The 20,495-nt window shown below is 41.8% G+C and overlaps 1 protein-coding gene across 1 annotated transcript in view; it reads right to left on the bottom strand.

Moving 5' to 3' along the window:
• Window positions 1-13,059: 13,059 nt before the first annotated feature.
• Window positions 13,060-20,495, bottom strand: part of LOC101518756 (small ribosomal subunit protein uS11-like) — a 74,535-nt gene continuing 67,099 nt past the window's right edge. The window contains 2 exon segments of the mRNA XM_058669685.1: window positions 13,060-13,367; window positions 13,369-13,581. Of these exon segments, the coding sequence (XP_058525668.1) occupies window positions 13,115-13,367; window positions 13,369-13,581 (466 nt within the window). The 3' untranslated portion in view covers window positions 13,060-13,114.

Raw genomic sequence — 20,495 nt, 5'->3', positions numbered from 1 at the left:
ACCTTGAAGGCACAGACTTCATCATCATGTCTGTAACAGATGAAGATCATCACACAGTCCCAACTGAATGCATGTTCCTTCTTCCACGGCTCCCTCCGCGAGTGCTGTCCTTCCTTCAGCACAAGCAGGTGCACCCAGCACAATGGCACTTGGCAGTTAGCCACTTTTCATTACAAGGCTCCTCCAGCAGACTCGGTCAACAGTCCACGGAAACATGCTTGCAGACAATACTGACAAGATAGCTCCCTTGGAAGAGGGGCACCGTCACTAGGACACATGTAGGCTGTCTGTTCCCTTGGAAGAGGTTTCTCCAGACCCTTCTGTGTATCTACTTGAGCCTAAAGAGGGAGAGACACAGAGCACACACTCCGTGCTTTTTCATCTGAGATATCACACGCCCCACTTCTCTCCTTGTGAACTAAATTTAAGGCAATCTACGCCCACATAATATCACGTTCTGACACTACAAATATTTTGTTTCTTCACATTTAAGATAAATTATAAAGCTTGTGAATACACTTAAAAATCAAACCAGACTGTAAACAGGTGACAAGCTAACTGCCATCTAACATTTTTGAAGTCAATAGAATGGATTTTGCTCCTGCTCGGGCTTTTCCCACAGTGGCGCATAGAAATGGAGCTGTGTCCTGAATGATATTAACACACAGCGATGAAAGCCACCAGCCACGACTGCCTTCATCACTCCCTGAAACAGAAGGGCCAGTAACACAGATAGGAGAGTTTAAGCCGACACAGAGATTAGAGACAGTCTGTTTTATGACAGATGAGCAAACTGGGAGAGAAAGTGAACACATATTGAAAGAGGAGCACCAAGAACTGTTAAAATTACTGCAGATGAAATTCGCAACTCGCTCTTCTTGATAAAGCACTAGACCATTATTGAAATACTGGTGTCGGTTAAAAAAAAAAAACACTTAATTACTCTTTATCCCCTCAATCTAAAAGCGTTTTAGCATCTAAAGATGTTTCCTTTTCCTCACAGAAATGCTGCCTCATTCACTCATGGAACCCCTGCAAGAGGTAAAAATATACTCTGTTTTACTCCAGCTTTCACAAAATCTTATAATTCTTTTCTTACAGGAAATGCAGTTTTACAGCAGTCTTCATCTTGCAAAGGAAATTGTTTAAATTAGAGCTACAGAATGATCCCAAAGTGCTAATAGGACACGGACTTAATTTATAATAGCAACACCTTCAGGTATGTACTATGCTTACCACATACTCTATTGATCCATTGAAAATATTTTGCTTCCCATAAAAGGCACAAGGGGCTGGTCACAAAGGAAATGAAATGTGCCTTATACATCAAGTTCTAGCACTAAATGTAATGAATTAGTGACATGAAAAAAAAAACCACCCTGATGACTGATACGTTAGTACCAGGTGTCCACAATTGAATTCTGTTTTTCTGTTTTCTTGGAATCTAATAGAGCTGCCTTTAAACGGGGGGCATGTGAGGTGTTTCCAAGGACTATAGGGAATGGTCAATTTAAGGAAACCAATTTCCAAACCTAACTAGGAACATGTGGGCTTATTTAGAATCCATTTGCACTTACTGAAGGAAAAACAACCTCAAGACTCAACTTTTTTACTTCCTCTTTCATAATCGTTCCTTTCTTACATATCAAACAGAAGTGAAAATAAACCGCATCCTCATCCTGGGGTACGAAGCTGAGGAGACACTGAAGTCTCAATGTCAGTTAGGAACCCACTAGTTTCAATGAAGATAACATCCAGCCAATCAAATACGTCCCAACGTCTTGTTTTTAAGGAAATTCAGGGAATATCCAGTTCGCATTGTGATAAACGACTAAACCTGTCTTTCTGAGAAGCAACCATGTGGCTTTAGGTCTAGGACTTGAAAAGATTCCAAGCAGTGGGTAATAAACAAGATTCCTTCTGTTGACACCATTTCTTGGCACTTAAAGAAATAAAAATCAACAGGATTAAAGGCAATTCTGAGCCCTCCTTTCGATGATTTCCATCACTGTATCACTCGCCACCGTATAGTGTCATGCTCTCGGATTTCGTGCCTTCAGAACAGTGAACCAAGTTAACTTCTACTGTTTAACACTGCTTGGATCCAAGCATTTTTGTGATATCACGCAAAAAAATCAAAGGACTAACCAGACACTATACGCACAATAAACCATTACTTAGCTCAGTGTCTTCATTAAAATTGTTTGATTGTATCTCAGCAATGACATACTAAGGATGTTATTTTGTATTCTGTGAAATGGAAAATCTAGGTGTGTGCGATTTGACCAAATTGCAAGTCATTTTATTACCACACATTATACACATGCACACTACAATTATAGAATAAATTAAGAATGACTTTCACTTAATAGCTCTTCATTCTCACACTTAATTAACACACACATACACCTGCAATTTCAAAAGAGAAAAGACAAGATATGAATTTAACCATTCAAAAGATATTCATTAAATATTTTGAAAGTGCAAAACACTAATCTAGGAAACGGGTGCTGACAGCTATGACATCCATCCTTACTTACAATGAAGTCTGCTTGAGAAGTTCCCTGTGAATATTCAAATGCCTGAAAGACCTTAGACCCCAACAAGCCTTTTCTCTAAACAGTGAACTAATCCCAATGCTTAGCCTGCAACTGCAGCTGGGTTCTTCATTACCAGATTCCCCAAGGCACTTGACCTCAAATTTTAGGTTTTCTAGGTAGAAAAATCAAATTTTAGGAATTGCTATTATATATGCTATTTTTTTCTGGAATTTAAAAATTATTAATTTGTTCACTTTAGAGAAGGTATAATATTTCTTTGCCTCAGTCTCTTATAAGTCCAAAATATGAAAGCATCTAGTGAAGGAATTGCTGATAAATTTAAAGTCCTGAGGTTAGAAAATTGTTGTTTAAGGTCATAGTTATCATTCTGATTAGGTCATTTGTCCAGACATTTCAGCATTTAATCAGTTTTCACAGAATCCTTTATAACAAAATCATTTCACAGGAACAGGACTTCCCTGAGTTAAGTCATCCTGTTAGTTCTGCACAACCACATTTTTATTTTACAACATTTTTCAAGTATTTTTGGCAAGTTTTGTCCTTTCCTGAACTCTAGACGGATATACCACGCTAGTGCCAAACCACCTCTCCCACATCACTTTTCTTAAAATCTTGTGCAGCTGCTTCTCACCCGTCACACGTTTACATTAAAGCCCTTGCCAAATTGTGTGAAGAAGGTTGACCTCCCTGCGTTTTCAGAGAATGTCGGCTAGGCATCCACCCTACGTCCCCCGATGGTTGGATTTTGCTATTCATGTGAAAAACCTAACCCCAAAAGTTAAAAAACGCACTATTCAAGAAACTAACACTGTTACACATTGTCCATGGATTCCAACTGTTATTGATTGAAAACACACCTGAAAGACTCAAAATGAGTTTAACACCTTTAAATTACAGTTAAAAATGCCTAGGTGTTTTGTAACTCATGCTAGAATACCTCAAAAAGTCCGAGAGAGGCCCAGCTCGGGGGCCTACCAGCTAAAGTCCTCCCCTTGAAAGCCCCGGGATCCCATATGGGAGCCGGTTCTGGTGCCGGCAGCTCCACTTCCCATCCAGCTCCCTGCTTGTGGCCTGAGACAGCAGTCGAGGATGGCCGAAACCCTTGAGACCCTGCACCCCTGTGGGAGACCCGGAAGGAGGTTCCTGGCCCCTGGCTTCGGATCAGGGCAGCACCAGCTGTTGCGGCCAGTTGTGGAGTGAATCATGGGACAGAAGATCTTCCTCTCTGTCTCTCCTCCTCTCTGTATATCTGACTTTGTAATAAAAATAAATAAATCTTTAAAAACAAAGTCTGAGAAGAGTACAATAATAGACATGCTTACTGTACTACAAAACAATTTTGGAGTCCATGCGTTTTTTTTAATAATATGCATTTTCTAAGAGCTTTTAAATGCTCTTCATATCTGGACATCTTTTAAAAATAAGAAATTATAAAATAAACACCTGGAATCTTTAAGATACAGCAGTAAAAAATTAGTGGGTAAAACAGACCATCAAATCTAAATTAAATATTCCTTCTTTATATAATCCAAATATGTTATTAATTAAAGAGACTCTTACTCCCAAGGACAGAAAATGTACACACGGAATTAGGGAAAGAAAATATTGCATAGCTAAGAAAGAAAGACGGTGCCTGGTATGATGGCTTAGTGGCTAAATCCTTGCCTTGCAAGTGCCGGGATGCCACGTGGGAGCTGGTTCACGTCCCGGCTGCTCCACTTCCCCTCCAGCTCCACTCCCCTTCTGCTTGTGGCCTGAGAAAGCAGCCAAGGACAACTCTAAGCCCTTGGAAGCTCAGGATCCTCATGGGAGGCCTGGAAGAACCTTCTAGCTTGGCTTCGCATCAGCTCAGTCTGGCAGCTGCAGCCACATGGGGAGTGAACCGGCAGATGGACGATGTCTCTCTCTTCTCTCCATTCTTTCTGTAAATCTGCCTTTCCAATAAAAATAAAGAAATCTTTAAAAAAGAAAGATGAAACTATTGAGTCATAATTTCCTACACTTTTTTTTTAGATTTATAGAGTTATGGAGAAGGCACAGATCGCCCATCTGCTTGTTCACTCCTCAGATGGTCACAACAGCTAGTGCTGGGTCAAACCATAGCCAAGAACCAGGAGCTCTGTCTGGTCCCCCACAGGGGTTCTGGGATCCAAGGTCTTGGGCCATCTTTGATTGCTTTTCCCAGACATTCTCAGGAAGCTAAATTGGAAGTGCAGCAGCTGGTACACAGAAAATGCCAGCCTTGTAGGTGGCCTTTGACACCACACCGCAAGGCAGGCCCACCTACACATCATTTTAAAGTCTATGACCGAAACATTTTTTTAATATTTATGAACATGAAATACTCAGAATTTAGGGATACTTTACAGGTGAGAAGTCAGAATACTGTTATCTGAATATTCAGTAATTAAAAGGAAATTGGCCTTGGCCTTTATTGCATATTTTGTGCACTGAGAACAGTGGATTGTAACAAGCAGCTCACTCATGAGCTCATGACCATCCACCTCTGCCTTCTCCCACCTCTTCTGGGACACAGAATTTACAATGACAAATTATAACAGCCAACATATCTGCTCTAGTGTAATTGTTTCCATTATGTGCAAATTATCTCCTGTGGGGGGTGATTATCCTAATTTATTGCTTTGTATTTTTTCAGGAAAAATCATCCCACATCTCTCCCTTTTTTCTCTGTCCCTCCTTCCCTCCTACCATCCTCCTCCCACCACCCAACCTGCTACATGATGCTGGAATTCAAATCAGTTCCCAACTCTGCCATGACTTCTGCTACCACCTCAAGTAAATCTTCTTGGAAAAACTTCTGAAGAGACATAAACTTTTACTTTGCAATTGCATCTTTATTATTATGCTTATTTTAATGACCTAAGGATTCTGAATTTTTACATCACAAAGAAACAGTAAATGTTTGAGACAATGAAAAATTAAGTATCTTGATTGTATAAATGGATCAAAACCACGCATGGTACCCCATAACGATGCACCATCATTGTCTAATCAAAAAACGTCTAAAAAATACCAGCCATGGCTGACACTATAAAAACTCCACATGACGTACTTCAAAACACTGGGGATCCCAAGCAAAATGGTGTTTCAAGTTACAGACTTAGTTATAAGGGTAGGGAAGAGGATGTGGTACTTGACAGAGAACTCTCCTGTTGTTTTGTCAATTTGAAACCTACAAATGAGGAAAAGAAATAAAAGAAGAAAGACTACTACATCAACATCTTGATACGTAAATGTTTGCAACATTCTCTGGATTATATGCAAGAAAGTCTGAGTGTTATATGTATCTGTGTAGCTATTTGCATTCATTATTGTTAGCATGTTTTTGTTTGAGCCCCTGGTGCTGTTTTCAACTAAGATGGTGACATTACCTCTGTGGACTCATGTGGCATTCATCTGTGAACTGATGACAGGTTTGCACGTAACACCTATCCTATGCTCCAGCTTGACAGGCTGTCAGTTTCTCATTACTATGATGGGACAGCTGAGAAAAGCTCCCCTACGCAGGAAGAGGAGTTTTCTCTTGCTTGCAATGTGGAGCAGTGCAAGAGTCGCATGGCTCTGCCAGTTTGGCATCTAGCAAGCGCAAGAGAAGACAATGACCGGAGCCTGTGTTGAAGTGCAGACTTCAAGCCACAAGCTTTTAACTCTCCTCATGTAAGAATTCAAGAGTCACACAATGACTACCACGCAGGAATACACCCAAGTGATGAAGCTTCCAGTCCACGGGTCTTTGGGACATTCAACACCCAAATCTTGCACACAGCTGTCCTGCTCAGCATCACGGCTGTCGTGCCTAACACTGCCCACGGTGCATCATGGTCATTCAGTCAGCGTTATTGCATTAGCGCAGTTTAAACTCACACAAACTGCTTCTGTCACCAAAGACAAACATTTTACAGGCATCATTTATTTTGAAAATCGATATATAGCTTTTCATATGAGAAACTGCCAAGGCAGTTAGTATGTACCAATACATGACTAAGTACTGAACTGGTTGTTTTACAATGGAATGGCAAAATTATCTTAAGCTGAAAGGGAAAGGGGAAATCTTGGGGAATAATTCATTTAGAGAAGCAGCCACTTCAGTGGCTTACCCAAGTGGGAGGAGTGCACCTGCTTACCCAAGTTGCACAGCTAGTTAGCTGCTCAGGTAGTAAAAAGACACTAGGGTTTCCCTTCATTAATAATTAGACAGTTTTCAAAACTGAACACAGGGCTTTTCATATTGTAAGTCATGTAAGTCTTCACAAGTATGAGATTTTTACATTAAGAAACAGATACTGAATGCACCAGAGAAATTGACAGAGGAAGAACAAATCAGTTCACACTGAATGGTGCTACAAAATTAGAAATTGTTTCAGAGTCTCAGTTTTTATACAATACGGAGAGAAAAGACTAAGCCAGAAGAGAAGCCATCTGCCACCTTCCCCGCCCTGTGTAAACGCAGCCTTTTCTTAAAGCCGAGCACTGTTTACCCTCGGCAGTGTTTCTCATACAGACATGATTTTTGAGGAAGAAACAAATTGGTAATTACCTTCACTAATGAAATGTGCAATCATTTCAGTTAGATTTTAAATGGGGCACGGCTTGCATTCATAAGGCCCATTGAATAAATGCCTATTAGGTACAGTTTAATGGCTTAATGCTTGAATCATGATTTTTTTTTTCTCTCTGGTTAATTCTGAAACACATTCAGGGCATTTAGAAAAGTTGGGTTTCCTTCCTATGTCTGTATAATCTCTGTATTCAGAAAGTTCAGCTCAGCAAAACAAAAACAGAATAGTCAAATTTTGAGGCTGGCATTGTGGCAGGTAAACACATTGGCTGTGATACTGGCACCTCAACAGATCCTGCCTGCTCTGATCCATCTCCTTGCTAACGGCTTGAGAAAAGCAGCGGCAAATGGGCAAAGCTCCCTGGGATCCTGCAGCCACATGGGAGTGTGCCCCAATACAGCTCCTGCTTTAGCCTGGCACAGCACTGGCATTTGCAGCCATTTTGAGAGTGAGATGGAAGATCTCTTTTTCTGTCTCTATCTTTGTAATTTTGACTTCCAAAATAAATCAATTTTTCAAAAAGTCAACATTTTATTCCATTACCCCCCAAGAGGAAGACAATCTCTGATGACAAGCAGGACACTGAGGGTGCCCGTGAAGGCAGCATCATTGTCATGAGCCAATCAATATTACCACCATGTGTCTCAGGAGATAATTCCTGCAAAAACTTAAATATAAAAAGAAATGCCGTGGTCACTTGAAGTCCAAATTCAAATGGGCAAATGGTATTGATAAATGAATGAGGAAAAGTTTCCACTAAGAATTAAAATAACATTGAAAAATATTTCTTTATAAACAAGAGTATAAGCCACTGCATCTGAATATGCTTTTCATTTTTTCTTCAAACTTACAGGCATTGTGTGAGGCTGTGCATTCTAATTATAAACCTAGTCCTTGCCTTTGTAGCATTGAAAAATTGTATCAGCTACTATCAGTTAATGACTTCAGGGTGAAAATTAGTTCATTTTAGTGCAGATCTAAGAGAGCACTTTCCTATACTTGCAAAGTTGACACCCTTTGCGCATATTCAGACTCAGGTTTGCTGCTTCCTTCATAATTCAGAAGTTAAGATTACGTTGATCAACAGTAGCATTTGAATGTCTGGCAGGTGTAGATGCCAAATGCTGCTATATTTACTTACATCATTTTCCTCTTTTCTTCTCTGATTTTCTCTCTGAAAGAGAAGGAACTAAGATGAAGTCATAGGAGCATCTAACTCTATTGCACGCTTGAGATTCTAGCTTCCACTTTCAAAAGCAGAGCAACTCATATCGCTTCCCACGTTAATCAGAATGTAGGTTGGCTAATGCTTTTCTCTTCCTTTCGCAATTTTCCATATTCCTAAAAAGTACCTCCTTAAAGTGAAATAACACTTTAAATGAGCATGCCTGTTTATGTGTTGAAGACAGATGGAGGAGGAAAAAGAAGCGGGATAATTAAAAGGAGATGGAAAATATATTGACATTTAAATGTTCTTTCTTTCAAATGTTCAGCCTGCCTCCCTTTTGTGTGTGCTTGGATGAAGGAGACAGCAAAGAGTGTTCCTTCATACTTGGCACTTACTGTGGGCTCACTGAGGGTGTGAGAGTCTGTTTCCCAAATGGGGGTGGGGAGGGTAGGAAAATATGATATCCAAGCAAGGAAGAGGAGGTGGCATGATTTTTCTTTCACTGGGAAGAGTCAAAGAACATTAACTGATTCATTCATCATCCTATGTGGCACAGCACGTTCTCTTTGTGAGCCCCTGGTAGCTCTGTGGCATCCATGCATACAAGTGTGGTTGTTCACATGTGTATCACTTTACGGATAGATGGCAGGATGGAGGCATGAGGGAGGATAACGACCTTTAGTTAGACTGTGGATAAGACGAAGAGCTAAGTGAGAGACAAGCACCTAAGGAGTAGATCAAAATATTTACGTAAAAAAATAAATCTGTCCTTTAGTGGCTTTGGAAATAATCATCTGCAAGCTATCACAGGATGAATTTTTCATCGGAGACTTCAGTGCATGTTTTTTTAAAGAGTCTGGAGCTAAATAAAGAAAGAACAGTGTGTGGAGATGCACCCGGCTCCTTGTGAGCCAGGAATGTTTGCTTGTTTGCGGATTGCCTGATGAAGTCCGGGTCAGGGTGTGTCCTTTCAAGTCATGCTGTAGTCACAATTTGTGCTCAACTGACACATGATCCAGGCCTTTCTCTCAACTAATTTTAGAAATTCTAAACCGGCAAGTCATGCAGAAATGAACTGCTGTGGGTCTCCTCCAGTTCCTTATATACCACAGGATCTCTGTGCAAATAATGTTTTAAATTATATAGGAAAGAAACCCTATACTTCGGATACTGCTAGCTTTTTTTTTTTAGTTTAGTTTAAGATATTTATCAGATTATATCATTGTAAGAGCATTTTTGTCAAAGAATAATGAGTCGTTTCCCCATTAATATTAGCAGCACATAGGGATGGTCCATATCCTCCACTAACACAGCAGTGGACAAACTGCAGGCAGTCCAGGGGAACTCCCACCATCCTACTAGTCGCTCTCCAAAACTCATGAGGCTTTGCAGATCCTCAGTCCCTCCCCTGGGTTTAGCCCTTGTGCTGATGCTTCTGCCACAAGGAACTCCAGACACACATGAATTCAGCTGAAGCATTTGTCCTGTCATCTGTACATATATCCCACTCAAATGCAGTTAGGTTGTCTGAGACCATGATCACCAGCCATAGAGCTGAAAGCGTACAAGTGTGCAAAATCCCCACTCCTAATTTCTCTTGCTATGAAGTGAGTATTTTAGGAGGCATCATACAGTAAATGACTCCTATTCTTCAGGAATGGCAAATGCCCCTTCAGGATCATTGTTTAGGGAGGATGGTGGTACGGAGCACCGACCGGACCCTGGCAATCATCACATATGCACCAAGATGGTGGGGATGCAAAGGGAAAATATGTGAGTGAATAGACAGATACTAAAGCTAAACTATAAACTACATTCTCCCTAAACTACTTTCCTCTCAACAATCTCTCACGAAGCCAGGCTGTGAGGTAATTAGGACGCATTAAGCATGACACTTGGGGAAGCATTTGACAGTCCAACAGCTGTGATACTAGGATTTCCTCTCTCGCCAAAATGGGTTTAAAAGATTCAGATGTCATGATCCTTGCAGAATTTCACATTTTTGAAAGCTTGCTTGTCTGTGCATCCATCCATCTACCTAAGAAGGAGAGTGTTCAAGACAGGGAAAGGGAAAGTTCATTGCATTCACTATGACAAGGAACTAGAGAGGCGCCAAGTAAACACGCTAACTTTAAGTCTGAGGGAGCTAGAAAAACCACAGCAAAACACTCCAGGAATAACAGAAAATCTCCATCCTGGTTATATAGCATCAAAATAAGGGAAGAAATAAACCAGATGGAGAAAAGAACAAAAAATAACATAGAATAAGAACAATAAGATCAATGAATCAAAGATCTGGTTCTTTGAGAACCTGCTACTCCCCAAAACCAATAGTAGTAGTAGTTGTAAATGGAAAGAGAAGATCCAAATCAATAAAATCAAAGACAAGAAAGAAAACATAACAACGAATATCTCAGAAATACAGAGAATAATAAGGAACTATTAAAAGCAGCTATATACTAACAAAAAAACATGAAAGAATGGATGATTTTTGGACACACACAACCTATCAAAATTGAATCATGAAGAAATTAATAATCTAACTATCCCTATAACAAGGACTGAGATTGAATTAGTAATTAAATCCCTCCCAACCAAGAAAAGCCCAAGACTGGATGGCTTCAATGCAAAATTCTACCAAACATTTCAGGAAGATCTTACCCCAATCCTCCACAAGTTATTGCAAACAATAGAAATGAAGGCAATCCTTCAAAACTCTTTCTATGAAGCCAATATCACCATAACACCGGATAGAGACACAATAGAGAAAGAAAACCACAGAGCAATAGCCCTGATGAACATAGATGCTAAGATTCCCGATAAAATACCAGCCCACAGAACCCAACAACACATCAGCTGGACCGTTCATCTGGACCAGGTGGAATTTATCCCTGACATGCAGGAATGATTTAACATTCACAATTCCATAATTGTGATTCACCAGGTCAACAAATTGAAGAATAAGAACCATATGATCATCTCAATAGATGCAGAGAAGGCATTTAGTTAAATCCAACACCACTCCATGCTAAAAACCTTAAGCAAGATAGGCATAGAAGGAACACTCTACAACACAAAGCAATTTATGAAAAAACCCAATGCCATTATCATATTAAACAAGGAAAGACTGGAGCTTTTCTAGTAAGATCTGGAACTAAACAAGGATGTTCACTTTCAACACTGCTACTCAATACAGTATTGTAAGTCCTTGCTAGAGCTATTAGGCAAGAAAAAGAAATTAAAAGAATTCAAATTGGAACTGAGGAACTAAAATTATCCCTGTTCACAGATGACATGTTTCTTTATATGGGAGAGTCAAAGGATTCAATCAAAAGACTGCTGGAACTCATAAGAGACTTTAGTACGGTAGCAAGACAAAAACTCAATTAATATAAATTAATTATCCAAATATATACATTCAACTTCACAGCTGAGAAAGAACTTGTAATTATAGTCTCCTTTAAAATAGCAGAGATGAACCAAAAATACCTTGGAATAAACCTAACCAAAGATAGAGATGCCTCTATGATGAAAATTATGCGCCATTAAAAAATAAATAAAAGAAAACATTACAAATAGAGAGATTTACATTATTTCTGGGTTGGTAGAATCAATATAATCAAAATGTCCATAATACCAAAAGTAATATTCAGATTTAATGTGATTCAGATCAAAATCTCAGCATGCTTCTCAGAAATGGAAAAAAATGATACTAAAGTTCGTCTGTGGGAGGGCATGGCACAACAACCTAGTGGTTGAAGTCCTTGCCTTGCATGTGCAGGGATTCCATACGGTGCTGGTTCATGTCCCAGCTGCTCCATTGCCTTTCCAGCTCCATGCTTGTGCCCTGAGAAAGCAATAGAAGATTTCCCAAAGCCATGGGACCTTGCATCCATGTGAGAGACCAGGAAGAAGCTTCTGGCTCCTGGCTTCACATCAGCTCAGCTCCAGCCTTTGTAGCCACATGGGGAGAGAACCAGCAGATGGAAGATCTTTCTCTCTATCTCACCTTGTCTTTGTAAATCTGACCCCCCCCCAAAAAAAAAGTTCATCAGTAAACGCAAGAGACCACAAATAGACACAACTATCCTGAAGAACAAAAACCAAGCTGAAGGAATCACAATTCCAGACCTCAAAACATACTATAGAGCAGTAGTCATCAAAACAGTTTGGTTCTGGTACAGAAACAGAAAAGGCGAGTAATTGAATAGAATAGAAATCCCACAAAAGAGGCCACACATGTACAGTCAACTAATCTTCGACAAGAAAATGAAAATAATCCACAGAATGAGGTTGGTTTCTTTAACAGGTGCTGTTGGGACAACTGGATAGCAGCCTACAGAAGAAAAAAGCAAGATGCCCACCTGTTATCTTATACAAAAATCGGCTCTAAATGGATTGAGGACCTAAATCTGCACCCAGATCCATCAAGCTACTCTCCGAACTCTTAGAGGCAGCACTCTTCAACATAAAATCATTGGTAAAGATGTCTTAGAAAAGTCACCAAAAATGCAGACATTAATGCAAAATTAACATATGGAACTACATCAAACCAAGAAGCCCTTGTACAGCTAAGGAGATAACCAAAACAGCGAAAAGGTAACCAACAGAATGGGAGAAAATCTTTACACACTACACAACAGATAGGGGACTAGTATCTGAGATTCACAAAGAGTTTCAGAAACTCAATGACAGCCAAACAACCCTGTGAAGAAGTGGTGAAGAAGATAAGCAGACATTTTTCTTTCTTTCTTTTTTGAACCTAATGACCATTTATTAACAGAAAATAATGTGGGGAGTCCTGCTCATAGGCGGCGACCACGGCAACCCCCCTTCCTGCCGGTGCTGTCGGAGGGGATGGGGGTGACATCCTCAATTTGCCCAATTTTCATCCCTGAGCGGACAAGGGCTCTGAGAGCTGACTGGGTTCCAGGTGCAGGGGTTTCGGTCCTATTTCCTCCTGCAGCCTGCAGTTTGATGTGTAGGGCAGTGATGCCCAGCTCTTTGCACCTCTGGGCCACATCCTGGGCAGCCAACATGGCAGCGTGTGGTGAAGATTAACCTCAATCAGCCAGTCACACGGCAGATGGTTTCCTTGCCAGAAAGGTTAGTGACGTAGGCAAAGGTGTCATTGAAGGACGGAAGGAAGTGGCAGACCCCGAAGACATTCTTACCTTCAGCCACCTGAGGCCCGAGGCTGATGACCTGCTCCTCCTTCTTCCCCTTCCCCTTGCAAGGTGCCTTTCTTGCGCATCTTCCCTCGACTCCGCCACTGGAAAGAGAGCAGACATATTTCAAAAGAACAAATTCAAATGGCTAACAGACAAATTAAAAAATGCACAGGCTCCCAAGCTATCAGGGAAATACAAATGAAAACCACATTGAAGTTGCACCCAATTCTAATGAGATTGGCTTGTGTTTGGAAATCTACTAACACCAACTGCTGTGGATGTGGGGAGAAAGATACCCTGCTTCACTGCTGGAAGCAATGTAGGCTAGTGCCTCCACCCTGGAAGTCAGTATGGAGAATGCTAGCACAACCGAAAACTGATCTACCATAGGACCCAGCTATCCCACTCCTGGGAATATATCCAAAGGTAATGAAATCTGTATATGAAACAGTGACTTGTAATCCTATATTTATAGCAGCACAATCCACAACAGTGCAGACATGAAAACAACTCAGATTCCCTTTTTAAGAGGAATGGATAAAGAAATTGTGCTGTATCTACTACATGGAATATTCCTTGGCCATTAAAAAAAAAAAAAACACATTAGATTCTACCATTTGCAACCCAATGATCCCAACCAGAGACCATCATGCGCAGTGAAATAAGCCAATCCCTAAAGGACAAATATCACATATTCTCAAAGACACAAGATAACCTTCATGCAAAATACAGGGTCAATATAGTTAGACATGTATACATACACATTCTCATAGATAAACTATATAATAAAAACTAGCATACTGGGAAGTGGAGAAATGTTATAGTATGAATCTCTAGTTGTGAACAAAAGCTGGACTCCCAATGAAACTGTTAAATACACCTTGACAAAATGACACTTGGTTTTCTGCCATGCTTGTTCCTACAATGTCATGATACACTTAAACAGCAGAATACTGGACCTGTGACTGTTGGTAAGGGAGTACACTGTTGCAATAATGTGGGGAGAAATGGTTTAGGGAAGGAAGAATGGGACAGAGGAAGTGGAAGTGGAGGGCAGAATCCCTATACCTACAAAACCATATCATGGAAAATAACAATAACAATAAAAACACAAAAGGGAAGGTAGAAACAGACCTTTCCCTGGCCAATCCACTCCCCTAATGTCTTCAGCAGCCAAGGTTAGGTCAGGCTGAATGCAGACAGCCAGACTCCAGTCACTAACCCTGCTGCCTCCCATGTAAAGGTCAGAAGTGGAGACAGGATTCAGTCCCAGACAGTTTGATGTAACACAGGCATCCTAAGTGCCGTCTGCATAGGCTGCCCCACAGTGTCCACTCCGGAACGCCACATTCATTTTCAAGAGAGATTTTGCTTTCCCTTGAAGTTATAGGTAAATTTCCTTTTTCTCAAGTTATAACAGTTTTGCTTTCATCAGCATGTTCCTTTAATATAAAACATCATTGATACATAGAGGCTGTCAAGAGATTCCTACAAGCAAGCACAAAAATCAAGAAAGGAAGCTTGTCCTCGGAAGTCTAGACTTCCAAATTCCACTCAGGTGTTTCTCAGAGGCCACGTTCACACCAGGTGTGCAGGCGCACACAAAGTCCTTTAAACTCCCTTCCCATATTTTCTTCCCTGAACCCTCTAGGGTGCACTGTGCAGGAGGGCATTGCTGCTCTCGCTGGCCAGACGGCAAGCTATAACTTCATCAGACACTTACTGGTGTTCAGAGACCGAGATCTGGAGAAAAGATCCTGCTCTGTGTCTGCTCACACTACTACACTCGAGCAAGCCTGCTGTGTTCGTTGCACCAGCGCTTCCTTACCCCTAACCCGGGGAGCACCGTCTTCTCCTTACCTATCTAACAGGCTGCTTTGGAGGACCAGAAGTAACGAAGCCTGCAAATGCTGAGCCTAGATTCGTTCTGCCACTTACTGGGGCCATTAAAAACAAAAATGAGTACGTGCAGTTCTCCTGGTAGAATCCACCAAATTCTTCTCAAGTGATGAGGCCTTCCAACCAGCTCTAACACAGACCAACTCCTTACTTCTCAATGGGGCTACCAGTAGGCACACTGTACTAATAAGACACGAAGATATACAAAACACATGCTAAAGTATTTCATCATTCCCTGTAATTCTAAGAGTACCTCAAAATCCGATGGAAAATGAATTCAGCTTACATTTTTGGCTCAAAATAATTTTGAAATCCATGCGGCTGCTTTTCCCACAATTTTTCACCTACTTTCTTAGGTATCCTCTTTTTTTTTAAGATTTATTTATTTATTAAAAAGTCAGATATACAGAAAGGAGGAGAGACAGAGGAAGATATTCCATATGCTGATTCACTCCTTGAGGGGCTATAACAGTCAGAACTGTGCTGATCCAAAACCAGGAGTCCAGAGCCTCTTCTGAGTCTCCCACATGGGTGCAGGAGCCCAAGACTTAGTGCTGTCCTCCACTGCTTTCTGAGGCTACAAGCAGGGAGCTGGATGGGAAGAAGGGCCACCAGGACTAGAACTAGCACCCATATGGGACCCTGGCACATGCAAGGCTAGAATTTTAGCCACTAGGCTACCGCTTCAGGATCCTTAGGTATTCTCTTAAAATAAAAGTAAAGAAATGCATAAGTTTACTAAATTCATAGGACTGATTTTTATTTATGTGAAAGACAGTTAAAGGAAGAGAAAGAGAGACAGAGGAAGAGAGTGAGAGGAGGTTTTGGGGGAGAGAGAGAGGTGGGGGGTAGAGAGAATGAATGAGAGATTCTTCCATGCACTGGCTTGTTCTTCAAATGACCTCAACGGTCAGGGTTGGGCCAGGCTGCCCAGAGCTTTTCCCAAGTCTACCATATGGGTTCAGGGGGCCAAGCATTTGGGCCATTTTCCCACTAGTGGTGACTCTTCCGTCCTCTTCCTGAGTGCACCCCACCCCTCAACTCTTGGTTGAAGCTCCACGCCTGCCATAAATACTTCTTTGCACCACATGCTAACCCCAAAAGCCACCAGTGGTATAACATACAATAAACTTGACTTACCTTATTTGGGTAATTGTGTGACTTGAAAAGATATCTACAAAAATTCAGATTTTAGCTTTCTTGATTCTTCACATAGAGCATAGGGTCTGGCCCGTGGATGATCTAGAAACGTTTGGCAAATAGGCTCCTTCAAGGACAAATGCACAACTCAAACACATCTTCCGTGCAAAATCTGAAATGAGGAGAAATGAAAACTGCATTCCAGCCTCAAACATGTTTTTCTATTTTTCCCCATAACTCAAGGAAGGAAAAAAATAACAATTTCTCACCTGACTCACATCTTTCCCTTTCCTAGCCCCAGTAACAAAACCAGCCTTCTTGGCTCCCTCACAGAGGCAGAAACTCTGAACTTCAGTCAAGTAAAAGCTGCTAATGAGAAACCTATATAAATAAAGCATGCATTTCCTGTGCTCAAACTCACACACACCCTCATAAGCAGCTACTGGATATGGAATGTTCCGTTCCTTCCCTAGACCCCCAGAGCCGGCGTGAACACCCAAAGCATACAACTCCCAGGATAATGCCAGGAGTCTAGGCTGGCATCAGTAGCACTCAAACCAAACCCTCCCCTGAAAAATAAGCAATCAGCATTCACTGGGAGAAATATCAGATATGTCTTAGCCTTTCTGGCATGTCTTAGCCCATTGTGTCCCCACCCTCCCAAAATTCTGGCCTGGCAAATCTTGTCTCTAATCAGGAAAGCAATGTCAGTCAAATACCATCGTCATCATGCTGTGTCTCAAGGCAGAAAGGGAAATCAGGGAGCAAGCAAAATCATAGATAGATAGATAGATAGATAGATAGATAGATAGATAGATAGATGATAGGCATCATGCCGGCCACAGGTTCAGATGGACCTGCGTGACTTTCCCGGCACTAGAGGCAGCAGTAGGCAGAGACAGTGCAGAAGCTTGAGCTAGACTCCTGCCTGCCCTGCCTTTGCCTTGCCTCGCACTGCTGAGGCCATCCGCGAGGCACATCGCACCTGCACCAAGCCTGGCTCCTGTGTCTTCAGGCACGGCACCTACAGCTTCCCTTCATCAGCAACAAAACCACTGCCAACAGCCTGTATCTCTTTGCTTTATCTTAGAAACTGAAGAATTGGAGAGACACTTTGCCTGAAGTCAAGCAGTAATGGAACTAGCTCAAACAGACTTTGAAAGACACCCGTGTGGGGGAGTGTTTGCCTCCACTGCCTGGCGGCTCCTCTGGCCGCTGCTCTGAACCGGCTCCCTTAGCGGACCTGCGCGCAGGCGCTTTTCCTCAATAGCACCCCCAGGAGAAGAAAATCGCACTTTACAGCATCAGAATGAAAGCTGCACTGAGAAAATCTAGAACATTTTGGCATTTTTCACATTGACTTCAATAAAGAAAGAAATCCAAACTAGATCTTTATCAGCAACAAAGAAGTATTTGACAAACTATTTGTCAGTCCTTGGAACGTAATAATTCTATTTCAGAGCTAATAATGTTTGTGAGATATGTTTCCTGCTGTTCTGTATTATTAATTTATACTTTATTATTTCTTGGGTTACTATGCTTATTATGCTTTGCTTTATGGATTTTTAAAGAGCTGATTACATACTTTTTCAGTTAATTAGGTCACTTTGTAATGCTAGAATAAAAAACGCATTTGGAAAACAATAAAGAAAAACATTTCTTATGTATTCCAACAATCAAGTAAACCATTTAATAATTTGATTTGCCAGAAAATATAAAATGTCATGCATTATTTCTCATAGTTCGATGAGTTGCTAAATATAGAAAGAATAAAGTATTAATCCATTAATGTCCCTGAAAAGAAACTAGGGTTTCGGGCCTGGCACGATAGCATAGTGGTTTAAGTCCTCACCTTGAACACACCAGGATCCCACATGGGCACTGGTTCTAATCCTGGCTGCTCCATTTCCCATCCAGCTCACTGCATGTGGCATAGGAAAGCAGTCGAGGACGGCCCAAAGCTTTGGGAGCCTGCACCTGTGTAGGAGGCCTAGAAGAAGCTCCTGGCTTCGGATTGCTCAGCTCCGGCCATTGCGGCCACTTGGGGAGTGAATCATCAGATGGAAGATCATCCCGTCTCTCCTCCTCTCTGTATATATGCCTTTCCAATAAAAATAAATAAACCCTTAAAAAATAAAGAAAAAAAGAAACTAGGGTTTCAATCACGCCAATGATACTGCACATAAGTAGTCTAAAATTTGTAGTAAAAACAGTTTGGGATGTTTACCTTAACCAAATGTCCCTATTCTAGAAACTGCCCTTAGATGGCGTGTTTAGCAGAGTGGCTGAAAATGGTGCTGATATGGACCCAGTGTGACAGCCCAATGGTGAACCCCTCTCCTTGCACACACCGGGATCCCATACAGCCACTTGATCATATCCCATTTCTCATCCAACTCCCTGCTTTTGGCCTGGGAAAGCAGTGAAGATGGCCCAAAGCCTTGAGATCCTGTGCCTGTGTGGGAGACCTGGAAGAAACTCCTGGTTCCTGGCTTTAGACTGACCCAGCTCTGGTCATTGCAGTCACTTGGGGAGCAAACCAGTGGATGGACAATGTCTTTCCTTCTATCCAGTAAAAATAAGTAAATAAGTCTTAAAACAAACAAACAAACAAACAAACAAACATGTTGCTTTAAAAATGCCCAAGTTTGAGTGGGAGTGGGCCCAGTAGGGAAATAGTGGGCACCTCCCTCTTGGGTTACCACTCTAACAGGAGAGCATGAAAACCAGGACTGGAGCAAATGTGGCTGGACAGAATGGCACCCGCCATTCTGTGGGCTGGATAGTGGAGCTGGTTGGGTTGAATTAGGCTTCAAGGCCCATTGACATGTCTGAGAGCTAAATGGGACGTGGGGCAGACTGGACCAATTTACTGTTCATACTGGCAAGCATAGGAACCAGGGTAAGGGGAAGGCCTGGTGGGGGTTATTGGGAGTCACCCTGACTAGGCTGCAGCTCCCACTAGTTTGCATGAATGCTGAGTGTGTGATGCTGGGCGGAATCATGCTGGACTGAAACACCCATTGGTTCGTGTGAAAAACGGCTGGAAACAGAACTGACCCGGCAATTGCAACCACGAGTATATGCATAAGCTGACTGGGGAGATGGACTCTGCAGGGGCCTGTGCTGGCAAGCACATACAAGAATCAGGTCTGGGATCACCTCAAACGAAGTTTCTTTGGGGATCCCTCCAACTGAACTGCTGATCTGAGGATCCCAACCATGAAGCGAAGTGCAGATTCCAGGTCTGACCATGGAGTGCAAGTGTCAAAGCCGAGCCTCCTCAGAGGCTCAGATGGAACAGTAGATAACATATTCAAGTGCACATGGAGGATATGGCGGTCTATTGGAACCTGCAGAGGACACCTGGTAGCACAACAGGACAGAGGACAGAACAAATCGATATCTACCCCAGCCGTGTGTTAGCAGTGAAAACCTGGTCTAACAGGAACTCTAAGGTAGACTGTGTCAGCCAGTGGATTCTGCAGAAAATTCACCGTGCTTGGAATGGTGAGACTGGCAGCAGTTCAGAACTATTAGACTAACAAATCCACTTGAGCAGGACCCTCAGAGCATGCCCCACATTGGGGATCTGGGATGGGTGGGAGGATGGGTGGGGCTTCTCCCTTTATCTTCCCCCTTACTCCAGATCATCTTCTTCTTCATCATCATCATCATCATCATAATGTAGAAACAATGGTCTTACCCACTTTCCTGTAGCCCTTGACTCTTTGTGCCCTAAACAACCATGTAAAGATTATCACAGCAAAATAATTAATTTTTGAAAAAGCTGCCGAAGTCTCGTAGTGGAGTACTCAGGTTCAAGGCCTGACTGTGGTTCCTGCGTGCAACTGTTGTTGATACAGACCCCGGGATTCTACAGGGATGGTTCATAGAATCAGATCCCTGCTGTCTGCAGGAAAGACCTAGAATGAGCTCACAGCCCCTGGCCTCAGCCATGGTCCAGCCCTAACTG

This window comes from Ochotona princeps, chromosome 10 (genome assembly GCF_030435755.1).
Source record: "Ochotona princeps isolate mOchPri1 chromosome 10, mOchPri1.hap1, whole genome shotgun sequence".
NCBI classification, from domain to species: domain Eukaryota; kingdom Metazoa; phylum Chordata; class Mammalia; order Lagomorpha; family Ochotonidae; genus Ochotona; species Ochotona princeps.
This window is presented reverse-complemented; position numbering and strand designations above follow the sequence as displayed.